The 14502-nt window shown below is 37.1% G+C and overlaps 1 protein-coding gene across 4 annotated transcripts in view; it reads left to right on the top strand.

Annotated features, from left to right (window-relative positions):
- Nucleotides 1-14502, top strand: part of ADGRA3 (adhesion G protein-coupled receptor A3) — a 116533-nt gene that overhangs the window by 92824 nt on the left and 9207 nt on the right. For all 4 annotated transcript variants that reach the window (XM_032633239.1, XM_032633238.1, XM_032633240.1 and 1 more), the window contains 2 exons: nucleotides 9170-9294; nucleotides 10665-10788. In XM_032633239.1, coding sequence (XP_032489130.1) covers nucleotides 9170-9294; nucleotides 10665-10788 — 249 coding nt within the window. The remainder of the gene's footprint in view (nucleotides 1-9169; nucleotides 9295-10664; nucleotides 10789-14502) is intronic.

Genomic DNA, 14502 nt, shown 5'->3' with positions numbered 1-14502 from the left:
CCACTACACATCATAATTTTTAGACTCCTTTTGAATTTAGGGTAGTGGTGATAATTTCAGTTTAGTTGCTGCAAGTGACAGTATTGACCCAAATATCTTCAGTGTTAATGTCTTGTGTTATTTACCATTTTACATGTCTATTAATCTTTGGTAGAATAACCAGTTATTAATGTATAGGAACAGATCTTTTTATTAATGAGTCATTTAAGTGAATCTGATGCCTGAGTTGATAATTATGAAATTAGCCATGCTAGTTTTTATTTCATATTGTGGTTATTATAAGATACTAACATCCTGGAGTATGTATACATGCATTCAGAGCATAATGGAAGGAATTACTGACGACTGTGAAGGACATTTCCCAGCAATGGCTTGAGGCTAGCCTGGGAGTGAGGACGCCTGCATTCTGATTTCTGCCTCCAGCTCATCTAGACAGGATTTTATCAAAGCATCAAATAATCTTGAAACGTGATATATTTTACTTCAGGTGAAGTATTATTTTCTTAAAAAGACAAAAGAGCGTCTACCACTGGAAATGGTCTTGAAGCAAGCTTGAATTAGAGTAGATTTTCCTCAATTCTGTGTTTTAGTTTTCTCTTTGCTCCTCAACTTAGGATACATTACCTAGTGTCCCAAACAGGCAGAGGAGTAAGTAGATTATCTGGCAGGGCAGAAGGATTAATGTGTGTGTTACTCAGCCCAGCTGACAGTGCGTAAAGTCTACACTAGCAAAGACTCAGCTGTGTTTGTATCAGTCATCTGTCCTTTTGGGCTTAAAGTTAGTGTTGATAGTTTAGGACTCTCTTCACAAATAGATGTTTGATTTCTGTAAGTCTGAGTCTGGTTTCTGTAAGTTCACATTCTATTGTTTTGTAGTCACCTTTCAAAGAAAGCTTGAAGCAGTAATTAAAATACGAAGCATTTTCTCTTTCACTTTGAAAGTGTTTTCTCATTCAGGTTTTGATTATAAAATAACATGAAACTGAGAAGTACTGAAGGAGAAGTAAGAGAGATGCAGCAGCATCTGAGGTTTTTTTAGTAGTTAACTAGAAAAAGCTGGGCAAGAGAAATGAAACGCAGACACACACAAAAGGCATTTCATGAGCTTCATTGTTAAAGACATGACACTGTACCATGTGAAACTTTTATTTTTATTTAATTTAATACCAGTTTAAAACATCTATTTTTGAACTTCTAGCTGTTCCACAATTTAAATTAGTATAATCCTTTTCTTGAAGGAATAAGCTATTCTTTTACCTTTCATACTTTTAATCTTTTAAAAAATGTGATACACAATTCTTTAAAACTAAGACATAGCACCAAGATTTTTTTCTATTTTCAAAGAATATCCTTTCGCTTTTCTTAAATATAGCTATGCCACCTAGAGGCAGCAAGGTGAGATGTATCTGAAATTGTTGACAAAATTGTAATAAAGTTAGTATATGGGATTTTTGGAGTTGCTAATGAAACATGAAGGCAAAGTTAATGAAATCATACCTACTCTTAAATAAGTCATGCCTAAGATAGAAGCAATAGCTTTAAAAAATTAGAAGTCAACATCTGTTTTTCCTTGCCTGACACTATGAACAATAGGTAAAATGCTGTTTTTCTTGAAAACTGCCTTAATATTGGGTTTTATATAGCAAGTCTAAATTCCTGTTTTGGCAGCTAGCCCATAAAACTTTTCCTGCTCTGGTTTTAAATAATTTTGTATTTAAAAAATGATACAAAAGAATGTATTTGTGTGTAAATCTCGAAGAGATACCATAGTTTGGTTCAGTAGACATCCTGCGATAGCCATTTATATCCCAAGTTCTCAAGGAAAAACGTTAAGCAGAAACTGGGTTTGTTTGAATGATTGGAAGTAGCCAATTGAGCAGGAAACTTTCTAGGAGCTGGGGTCAGTAGGGAACAAAAAAACTGAATGAGTAGGGCCAAACTATTTATGATAGTACTTACTACTTAATTGGTAATAGTAGTGAAGGTAAAATAATCACTATACCTTGATTCCCCTTTTGTTATTGTATTCACCTAGAAATACGTGAAACCAGAGCGCATTCGTTTGTTTTTACACGTCTAGTTTTTAAACTTTGTTTATATAAAACTTGCTGAATGAAAGTGAACTTTGGTTTCATTTACTCTATAATTGAACGTGAATGCTAGCAATGTTTTTGTTTATATAATTCTTAAGTAGGTACTATATTCACATGGATCAAATGTTTCAGTTATTTCTAACACTGATGTACAGTGAAAAGTTGAACTCCCAACCCTCTGTCTTATCACCTCTTCTCCACAAAATAGGTAACCCCTGATTAGTTTTTTACAGATTATTGAAGAGATTTTCATGTATATTACAACAAAATGAATACATGGTCCTATTTTCTTCCATTTTTACACGAAGGTTGCATGCTACAAACGTTCTAAACCATGCTTTTTTCCGGGAAGCAGTATATCTTATGACAATGATAATGATGTCCATGGAACAATATGTCTTATGCTGCTGCTGCTATCTTATGAAGGTGGTATTTTTAGGATGATATGAGGGTGGTGATGGCAGTGGCTAATTTTCATTAAGCATTTATATACCAGGTGCTCTCAAGTCTTTATGTGCATTAACCTATTTGGTCATCATGACCACATCATGAAGTATACTGCTACTATTATTACCCCCAGTTTACAGGTGGAGAAACCAAGGCATAGAGAGGCTAAGGACCATGACCAAGTTTTCAAAGGCAGTTAGTGTTGGAATTGGAATTCAGGCTCCAGAAATGTCTTCTTAATCCCACTACTAAATTTCCTTTCTGAAAGTTTCCATATCAGTATTAAAAAACTTTCTCATTCTTTTTCACCTCTGAATATTATTTTATGATCTCACCATAATTTATTTGCATATTCCTCAATTTTGTTTGTTTCCAATAATTTCCGTGTACAAAATTATTTTACACATTAGAAAATCTGCAGGATAAATGATCTGAAGTAGAATTGGTAATCGAAGGGGGACCAACACTTTCCTTTTGTCGTTAAATTGAGTTAATTGAGCAATGTGCACAGATCTTAACTATATAGCTTGATATTTTTATCTGTGAACACATAGTTAGCTGCCATCAAGATAAAGACTTTTACTTGAGCACTCAGAAGCTCTGGTATGTTTCTTTCTAGTTGATTTCCACTGTCATCTCAAGAGATAACCCTTCTGATGTCTATCACTGTAGATAAGTCTTTCCAGTTCCATATAAGTGGAAATGTACAGCATGCACTCTTTGTGTCTGGTTTCTTTCCCATCATTACATCGTGAGATTCATCTTCGTTTTCTCATGTGGCAGCAGGTTATTCTTTTTTTTTTTTGCTGCATAGTAGTCCATTGTGCAAAGATATCAAAATTTGTGCGTTCTACTGTTGATGGGTGTTTTGGTTGTTGCAAGGATCTGGTATCAAGAAAAAGCTGCTGTAAATATTCATGCACATGTTTTTTTGTTGTTGTTTATTTCTTTTTAATTTTTTTACATCTTTATTAGAGTAAAATTGCTTTACAATGGTGTGTTAGTTTCTGCTTTATAACGGAGAGAATCAGTTATACATATACATATGTTCCCATATCTCTTCCCTCTTGCGTCTCCCTCCCTCCCACCCTCCCTATCCCACCCCTCCAGGCGGTCACAAAACACCGAGCTGATCTCCCTGTGCTATGCGGCTGCTTCCCACTAGCTATCTATTTTACGTTTGGTAGTGTATATATGTCCATGCCACTCTCTCGCTTTGTCACAGCTTACCCTTCCCCCTCCCCATATCCTCAAGTCCATTCTCTAGTAGGTCTGTGTCTTTATTCCTGTCTTACCCCTAGGTTCTTCATGACATTTTTTTTTTTTCTTAAATTCCATATCTATGTGTTAGCATATGGTATTTGTCTTTCTCTTTCTGACTTACTTCACTCTGTATGACAGACTCTAGGTCCAACCACCTCTTTACAAATAGTTCAATTTCGTTTCTTTTTATTGCTGAGTAATATTCCATTGTATATATGCGTGCACATGATTTTTGATGGACATGTGCATTCAGGAGTGGAATTGCTAGGTTCTAGGCACCCATACGCTTTGGTAGGTAATGCCATGCAATTGACCAAAGTGGTTTTATTGGTTTACAGTCTCACCAGTAATGCGTTTTAATTGCTCCACATCCTTGTCAATGCTTGATATTGTCAATCTTTAGTTTTTGTCTTCTAGTGGTTGTGTTGTGATTGATCATTGTGGTTTTAATTTGCCTTTCTTTGGTGACTGATCATGTTGAGTACCTCTTCATTTTCATATTGGCAGTTTGGGTATGCCCTTTTGTGAAGTTATTGCTCAAGTCTTGCCAGTTTTAATTTGGTTGTCTGTTGTTTTCTTACTGGTTTATAGGAATTCTTCATGAGTTCTGAATAGGAGCTCTTTGTTGGATTTATGTATTGCAAATGTCTTCTCCCAGTTCATGCCTGTTTTAATCAATTCAACTGCCAGAACAGAATACCACAGAGTAGATGGTTTACAGACAGCGGAAATTTTTTTTTCACAGTTTTGGAGGCTTAATTAAGTCCAAGATCAAGAAGCTAGCAGGTTCAGTATCTAATGAGGGCTGGCTTCCTGATCATAGATGCTGTCTTCTCTCTGTGTCCTCTCATGGTGGAAGGGGCAGGGGAACTCTCTGGTATCTCTTATAAAAGGACACTAATCCTGTTCATAAGGGCTCCATCCTATGACCTAATCAATCGCCTCTCAAAGGCAGCATCTCCAAATAACGTCACATTGGAGGTTAGATTTCAACATACGAATTTTGTGAGGGGGACACATTCAGTCTATACACATGCCTTTTTCTTTTAATGTTGTCTTTTTATGAGCAGAGTTTCTAATTTTTCTAAATTTTTTTAGTAGTACTTTTTAATGTCCTATTTAAGAACTCTTTGCTTACCCCCAAATCATGAAGGTATTTTCCTTTGTTTGCCTTAAGAAGCTTTAAATGTGTTTTACCTTTCACATTTAGGTCTGTGATTTAATTGGAATTGACTTTTGTGTATGGTGTGTGGTAGGAGGATTAAAATCTTTAAGTCATGCTTTGTTTCTTAGGGGAAAAATTAAAAGCAACATAGACGTCATAGTCTTGGGGTTTTTTTTTTTTGTTTTTTTGTGGGTTTTTTTACATTTTTGATTTCAGATCTATTTTAAAATTTTATTTTATTGTCAAACTCTTAAAAATACTTATACTCTGACAAACAGAGGGTACCCTGAGATGTTTTTCTTTGGATTTCCTTCCATTATTCAGATCCTGGTGAGTTTAAACAATTACTGATTTATAATTATTATTATTATTGATATGATGATAACGAATTATTTAAAGCTGCCAGTAATTTTATATTTAGTAATTCTTAGGCTAAAAGTAAACCCTTGTAAACGTGTGAATCTCTGTCAAGTAAACAAAGAATTTCAAAAACTCTTCTTCCATTTATTCGGTTCCTTAATAATAACTATCTTTGCAGTTTTTAACATACTTCCTGGTATTCTAATATTCTCTGAATTGATGCAGTTTATTTTGGTGAAAAACTTTACTTTCCGTTTTCTGGCCTATTTTCTTAAACTTTGCACCATATAAAAGAGAGTGACTAGGATCACCATTTAGTGATGGACTGTTGAGTAAGCACCAGAGGCACAGACTTTTCCTATCTTATATATCACTATATTGCAAACTGAATGACACTTCTACTTTTTTTCTCATGGGTTTCTCCTAGTGGCCATTTATGGACCATGTATTTAGTAATTCTTTTAATATAAGTGATTTCATTTATAAAAAGAGAAAGAGTGAAAGCACGAATCATAGGTAGCAGTGAAATTATAGGATTTGAGGGTATTTGAGATGTCACCTCCTCTCCCTGTACAGGTAGATACTGAATTTTTTAAAGTAGAGGTATAATTGACATACAGCATTGTATTAGTTTCGGGTATACAGTGTAACGATTTGATATTTGTGTATACTGCAAAATGATCACCACAGTAAGCCTAGTTAGCATCCATCACCATACAGTTACAATTTTTTTCTCTTGTGATGAAAACTTTTAAGATCTACTCTTTTAGCAACTTTCAAATATGCAATATAGTATTATTAACTATAGTCCCCATACTGCACACTGTATTGCCAGGACTTTATTTTATAACTGGAAATCTGTACCTTTTGACCCCATTCACCAATGTTTTCGTTATAGTATCACAAAGCCTATATTGTTGACCGATATTATTGAAAATCATTTTGATTCAGATTTCTACTTTACCTCTTTTGTTTTAATCTTTAACTTCTCTTCTTTCCTATCCCGATCTTCGCAGTTATTTTAAATAGTATTCTCTTATATTTTTGTCATCAAGATAGGAGGTGTTTCTTAACTTGATCTGTTTCCTTTATACTGGGCAGTGGGTCTGCAAACCCTGGCAGACATTTGACCCACAGGCCTGTTCCAGTCAGCTGCCATTTGTTTGTTTGCTTGATGTTCTAAATGCTGGAAAGCTAGGAGTGGTTTTTAATTTTTTAATGCTTATATTTTAAGTGGTTAACAAGTACCTGCATAATAGCCTCAATTTTGCTCTTGGCCCGCAAAGCCTAAACCGTTTACTCTCTGGCTCTTCACACCTTTCCAAAGGTCATTTTCTCAGTAGAGGTTCTCTTTCACTTGGGAAGCTCAGTTTGTTGTGACAACAAAAATGCCCCTGCAGAAGCAGTGCTCTGTGTGACCAGTCAATAGTACTTGCTCCTTCCTGCACTCCTACCTTGGAATTTTAAGGGTCTGGGTCCTCTGTGTCAACATCCAGCTTCTTTCTCATACTATATCACATTTGGCTTTTGAAAAACAACTGATTTCTTTTATTTATTTTTTATTTTTTTGTGGTACGCGGGCCTCTCACTGCTGCGACCTCTCCCGTCGCGGAGCACAGGCTCCGGACACGCAGGCTCAGCGGCCGTGGCTCACGGGCCCAGCCGCCCTGCGGCATGTGGGATCCTCCTGGACCGGGGCACGAACCCATGTCCCCTGCATCGGCAGGCGGACTCCCAACCACTGCGCCACCAGGGAAGCCCTAATTTCTTTTAAATGTAAATATTGTATATGACATATTTTGAGAACTGAACTGGCACTTTGATGTTTTATTAGATAATATCCAGCCGCCTGTGTCTTGTTATTCTCTGCAAAGGCTGGTGGAAGAAACGCGTACACACCTTCTGCCCCTTCCTCAGATCCTGCCAGATGAGATAATTGTGGTACCTCCATCTCAGTAACTGCCCCAAATCATACAGCTAGTAAGTGGTGACGTATTCTTGAACATTTCCCGGAGGAATGGAAAGCAGGCAGTGCACGGAAAGAGTCTAGAGACCACGTTCTGGACACTGAAAGTTTATCCTCAATTATTTAGTCTACATGGGAAGAGGAGCTTTTCATAAAAGCGAGGGGAAATGTGTGCACTCCAGCTAGCGTTTAACTGGTTCCAGTTGCCCTAGTAGTTTTTTAATTTCTCCTCTAATATTCTGGACTTTTAACAGAATGCAAGTACCTTGAAGCTGTGTACCATAGACCGATCCCGCGGGCATCTCACAAGGGCAGGTTCAGAATGGTGGCGGTAGGCTTTTGTCTTGTATTTTCCTTTTCGACTCTTAGTTTATAGACTGTCAGCCCTGGAGGGTCCTGCATTTAGCTGATGCCCAGTGCTTAGTGTAGCGCCTTGCCATGGTGGGTACCCAGTTAACATTTATCGAATAAAGAGAAGAACTATATGTTCGAGACTCATCACAGTGGGGTCGAGTGCCTGGGCTGGAATGCAGTTTTCTGTGTGGTATCTCACAGTTTCCCATTAACTCTGATTTTTGTCAGGCTCTGTGGCCTCTGTTTGTAATTTGTTACGGTGAGGGGCTTGTTGAGGTGTTCTAATAAGATCTTTTTGGATCTGTAATTATACACTGTCAGCCTCTGATTCTTCTATGGGAAAATGTGCTGCTTCCTTCCTTACTCCGTTGAGCCGGTCTTCAGTGTCCTTGTCTGTCACCCATTCCCTCCTGTCTTTCATCTAGTTTTTCTAGTTTCCGGAATTGTCTCAAGAACTTCCGGATTGGAGGTGCACCCATTATGAACGCCCTCCCACATCCAGCTGACCTTTTTGCAGCTTTCAGAACCAGTTTAGAAAGAGAGTTTAGTGCTAAGATCTGATAAATCTACAGCTTTGACCCTGAAACCCTGGTTGTCCGGCCTGGGTGCAGGTGTCCTCCCAGCCTGCTTTGGTCCTTTATAAGGAAGGAAGCCTTAAGCTATCCACTGTTTTCATTTTAGGAAGGCACTGTCTGCCTTGGTTTTGGGATCACAGCCTTGGTAACCAAGCTCTTTTGGATCTAATCCTCCTTCCCAGCACTTAACCTCTTTGTGCCTCAGTTTTTCAGGCTATGAAATGGGCTAACAATATACACAGCTCATAGGGTTACTCTGTGTAAGGTGCTGGCACTGTGCCTGGATTATAGTAAATGCTATGTAAGTGATTTGCTATTATTATTTACTGTTAACTGATCTTTGACCTCTTCGCTCCCATCACCGGGCTGCTCTTCTGTTCATCAAACATTATTGTGATCTGATTGTGCGTCTTAGTGCCCTGTGACTTTCAGCTCTTCAAGGGCAAGAACCACGGTTTACCACTCTGTCCCTGTGCTTTGCACCATGTCTGGTTCATTCATATTTGTTGAACTTGACTGTGGGAGGTTAGAGAGATCTATTTAGGCTTTATTGACTTGAAGATGCTGCTGCTTTGTGCTTTATCAGCTGGTGAATGCACAGAGTGATAAGTGGGTGAAAGGGCATCAAAAAGGATGAAGTCTGTGGTTGCTCTCCATTACCCTCATAGGAGAGTCAGTATTCAGATTTGTAAAGCAGATGGTCCATGGTAAGACAAGAGTGTGTGTGTATGTGTATACACACACTGCATGAGTAGTTAACACATGGGAGTTAGGAGGGCAAAGTAATGTGTGAGGAAAATAGCGTGAACCATAGTCCTTGAATAAAATGAAGAGATGTAAGGGCCGGAGTTCTGTTTATCAGTAGGTTTTAGTCACTGAGAAAATCTCAGTAACTAGATGTCCAGAGAAGTGGTCCTAAAATAATGCTTTCATTTCCCCCCCTTAGGATTTGACGGGATCTGAACTCTATACCCAGGCAGCCAATCTCTTGCACCCTGTGGTCTATACCACGGCTATCATTCTTCTCTTCTGCCTCTTAGTGGTCATCGTCAGTTACATATACCATCACAGGTAAGAAATAACACTTTGTGAATAGAGGTCTGTGGAGTTTATTTCACATTTAATTAGGATAAAACTGAGTTTAGGGCTTCCCTGGTGGCGCAGTGGTGAGAATCTGCCTGCCAATGCAGGGGACACGGGTTCGAGCCCTGGTCTGGGAAGATTCCACATGCCACGGAGCAACTAGCCCCGTGAGCCACAATTACTGAGCCTGCGCATCTGGAGCCTGTGCTCCGCAACAAGAGAGGCCGCGATAGTGAGAGGCCTGCGCACCGCAATGAAGAGTGGCACGCATTTGCCGCAGCTAGAGAAAGCCCTCACACAGAAACGAAGAGGCAACACAGCCATAAATAAATAAATAAATAAAATTAAAAAAAAAAAACTGAGTTTAATACCATGCTATCCTTCCAAAGTAAGGACGATTACTTCAGAATACCTACAGGCCTTCTTCACTTCATACAATTCAAGACATAAATAATTAGTGCCTGTGATGGTAAATTCATCTTCTACAGCACTCAGTCACTTTGCTGGGTTTGTACCTGGGAAAGAATATGGGAAGTCTGTGTTGGTGGCTGGGGGTTGGGGCATGGGGGGGAGATAATGTAGAGCCTGGTTACCTGCAGATGTGTCTCCCAGAACCAGACTGTGGTATTATTTCTGTTTTATAAATTCTTGCCTGTTGTGATATTCTTTTTTATAGACAGCATTTAAGAATGCTTGTGGAATTTAAGTGTGGGATATGGTTTTTGTTAATTGGAGGCAAAGCTACAGAAATTTTTATTTTATGATGAGAAATAATGAGCTGAAAGGATTTTCTAAGCAGAAATTCACTTTACAAGAGGTTTTGCTAGAATGTATTTTCCTCTTTAAGCTGGACATATGTGACATTTCTTGATATTTAGTTAAGAAACAAGGAGATTTTGATGTAAAAAAGAGAGACTTCAGCATTTCATTATGAAAGGCCAGGAAGAAATGCACTGGGCATTTAGACCATGTTATCCTAGTAAGTCAGGAAAAATAGAGCTTGGCACCTTGCAGAAATCTCTGAGAAGCAAACAAGTAATCCATCTGTCATAAGACATTGTAACTAACAAAAGCTCACATATTTCTTATTATGGAGATTTTGTTTAGCCTTTAGTGGATGTAGTAGTTCCATTTGACTTGTCTTTTTTACTGTACTGCAAAGTAAAATGTTAAGAAACTGTATTGAGTGATTTCTCAAACCGTGTGTGTGTGTGTGTGTGTGTGTGTCTGATAGTATGTTTTAATAAAATGTTTAAACGTTTACATCTGGCCTTTTATGAGTTGGAAATGTTAACTTGAAGATGTCCAGCTTCAAGTATACTAACCTGGGTCTTATTTTTTCCCTTTTCTTTTAACAGTTTGATTAGAATCAGTCTCAAAGGCTGGCACATGCTTGTGAACTTATGCTTTCATATTTTTCTGACATGTGTGATCTTTGTGGGAGGAGTAACTCAAACCAGAAATGCCAGCGTCTGCCAAGCAGTAAGTCAAAGTAAAAAACTGAAATGAAAAAATTTCTTATTAGAAATTTCATGTTTCATTAACTATAAAAGGAAAATTGTTCCTTTAAAGCATTTTTCTTTAGCTAATTAAAGTCAAACTGTATGTCACTTAAACAGTTTACCAGTATACTTCAAATTCTGAATTTTCGTTTCACAACTGAATATGTGACTTATGGAGCTTGTCTTTTTATCTTGGGGAATTTTGTGCTACTTGTCATGCCTGTTATAATGCCAAACATTTAATTAAAAAAATTTATAAAATCCTGACTATGATTGAAAGAGAAGTGACATTTTCCAACAGTAGGATTTTAAAAATTATCTATTTATGAAAATAGAAATTAGAAAAAATTTTAACTGTAAGATGTAAAAATGAGAAACTTTTTACATGTGGTGCATATAAAGAATTTTAAAATATAGTCATCTCTTAATTTGAAATAAATTATTACATATGTAGCCTTAGTAAACAGTATTTTTGCAGTGTAAGTATAAAAAATCAAAACTATTTAATATGTGAATAGGAAATATGTAAATTTTATTTGCATACTCTTTTCTATGTACATGATAGCAAGCAGTGTCACAGAGTATTGAGTTCAGACTACCTAGATTTGGATCTCAGCTCTACTGTTTCCAGTGTTTCTATGGGCAATTTATTTAACTTCTTTTATTGCAGAAAAGCACATAATGAGATCTACCCTCTTAACAAATTTTTAAGTGTGTAGTACAGTTATTAACTATAAGGACAATGTTGTACAGCAGATCTTTAGAACTTTTTCATCTTGCATGACTGAAATTATACCCACGGATCAGCAACCTTCAATTTCCCTCTCCCCTCAGCTCCTGGCAGCCACCGTTCTACTTCCTGTCTCTGTGAGCTTGACTATGTAAATACCTCATATAAGTGGAATGATGCAGTATTTTTCCTTCTGTGACTGCCTTATTTCATTTAGCATAATGTCCTCAAGGTTCATCCATGTTGTATGCGACAGGATTTCCTTCTTTTTTATGGCTGAGTAAATATTCCGTTGTATGTATACATCACATTTTCTTTATCGATAGACATTTAGATTGTTTCCAACTCTTGGATGTTGTGAGTAACACTGCAGTGAACATAGGAATACAATTATCTTTTCTAGATCCCGATTTCAATATGTAACATTTTTGTGTCTCAGTTTTCTCACCTGTAAATTGGGAATAATAATTGAGTTGTTGTCAGATGATGTGATTATTTATATTAAAAAAGCTAAAGTAACTTCCAGGTAAATTATTTGAAAAAAATAGGAAAGTTTAGCAAAAGTGAATGTAGTTTTTTTAAAATGTAGTTTAATGTACAAAAGTTTGCTGCTAGTATGCAGAAATGCATCTATGGGAAAACAATTAATGAGAAGGTATCATTTATATAGTATCGAAAAATATCAAGTACTTAGAAATAATAAAAAATGTTCAAGGTTTGCAGGTAAAAATTTATTATGTATTAAAGAAGACCTAAATAAATGGAAAGATACACTAAGTCCAAGAATAGGAAGAGTTAAAATCAGAAAGGTAGCAGTTCCTCCTAAATTAACCTACAGATAAGAGAATTTTTCATGAAACTCAATAAAATGGTCTTTGAATCTATATGAAAGTAAAAAAGAACCAAAGATAGCTAGGCCACTTCTGAAAAATAGTAGAATAGGAAGACTTCTAATGATCCAAACTTTTGAGGCTGTTGTAGTTAAAACTGTAGTGTTTGGTGTAGGGATGGATAAATTGACCAACACAGAAGAGCAAGCTTGGAAGCAGACCCACGCAGAGCTTTGGTATAAGACAGAGGTTACTTGCCTCATCAGTTGGGTAAAGACAGAGCACTGTACAGTTAAGGGAGCTGGGAAATCCATCTGGAAAAAGATTAAAATGGATCTATACTTCAAGCCATTTTTAAAAAGTCAACTTTGGGTAGATTAAAAACTTATATAAGTCCAAACCAAAGAGTGAACATTTATATTAGAAAATAGCATAATCCTTGGGATAAGGAGGGATTTCTTAAATATGACTAGGAAGGACATACATTGAACTAAATTAAAAATAAGATCTTTTTGAAAAATTAAGATTCCTAAGGAAAGTGAAAAGACAAGTTTCAAATTAGAAGAAGCTATTCCTAATACATAACCACTGACAGAGCATTAGAATAAAATATATATATATATATATATATGTTAAAAACTGTAATCAGTGAGAATGCCACACACAGCACTGTAGGAAAAGTGGCGAGAGTGACAGACAGCAGAGTAAACACAGGGCCAGGGTATGCCTGAAGAGATGTTCCGTGGCATTGGTGGTCACGGAGATGCAAATTCAGATAGCTACCATACTTTGCGTTTTTCTGTCAGAAAAATTAAGCCTGACAATGCCAAGTATTGAAGAACATGTGGATCCACATGTTTTATTTATACATGGTGGGAATGTAAGCGGATGACTCCAGGAGGCTTTACCTTCTAAAGGTAAGCATTCACACACCCTGGACCCACAGTCCCACTCCTGGGCTCAGAGTGAGCTGACACACGTGGAACAGGCGTTTGCCTGTGAATATTCATAGCAGCACTCTACACAGTAGCAGAAACCTGGAAGCAACCCCAGTGTCGATCACTGAGAGGGTGAATGAATAAACGGTGATATTACACAAGAGTCAAAATTAATGAATTACAACAAGGCATAGCAGTGTGAGTCAATCTCAGGAATATAAGTGAAAAATTAAGTCCCGTAAGTGACATTCACCCTGATATCTTTTTTTTTAATAGAGGTAAATGTAACTAAAATGAAACAGCACACTTTTAATGAAAATATATAAGTGCAACAAAACTGTATAAAAAAGGAAAGCAAAGGGATGATAAACACAGGATCCAGGGTGATGATTACCTTGGGTGAAGGGGACCATATGGTTTGATACAGGTTTTTGTCAAGATCTTACTTTTTGTCTTATTTAAAGATTCTTGGACACCTTTTATTAGCAATAGCTAATTAAATAACTAAATAAAAGCAGGCTGTGCTTTTGTACTTGGCCCAATCATTAACCTAAGGCTGATGATTAATCCAATATTGTATTCATGAGATCCAATTGAAAGTGTGTGCACGCCGCACGTAAGAATTGAGTGGATTAAATGACTCAGGAGTGCCTGGCATACAGTAAATGCTCAGTTAGACGCTAGCTATTACTACTCTTGTTGATATAATTACCTCTTAGCAGTGCAGAATATTTCCCTGTTTCAGGCCATTACTATACATCTGAAAACAAATTTGTTAGGGAGCCTATGACAAGTTAGGTAACGGATCTCGGATCAACTTAATACATGTACAAAAAACAGTGCTTCTCTTTTCTCAGTCTTTCTCCCCTTCTTTACCTGGCCTATTCCCACTTACTTTGTAGGTCTCAGTTTACTGTCACTGTTTCAGAGATGCAGTCCCTCCACCCCCCCTCCCCTCATTATCCTCTGGTGCTTATTAAAATTCCATGGTGCCTACAAAACTTTGTGATTGACTGTCATTTACCTATTTGTTGTCTCTGGACTCAGAGCTCTACAGGAGCAGGAATTAGATTGATTTGATTCACCAGTGTTTATCCAAGAATCAGTGTAAGACCTGACGCATAGTAGGTGCTCAGCAGATATTGGATAAATGAACAAAAAAGGCCTCTGTTTGCTAATAGTAGAAATCATTCCAC

This window comes from Phocoena sinus, chromosome 5 (genome assembly GCF_008692025.1).
Source record: "Phocoena sinus isolate mPhoSin1 chromosome 5, mPhoSin1.pri, whole genome shotgun sequence".
NCBI classification, from domain to species: domain Eukaryota; kingdom Metazoa; phylum Chordata; class Mammalia; order Artiodactyla; family Phocoenidae; genus Phocoena; species Phocoena sinus.
The sequence above is the reverse complement of the archived record's forward strand: the minus strand, read 5'-3'. Positions and strand labels throughout refer to the sequence as shown.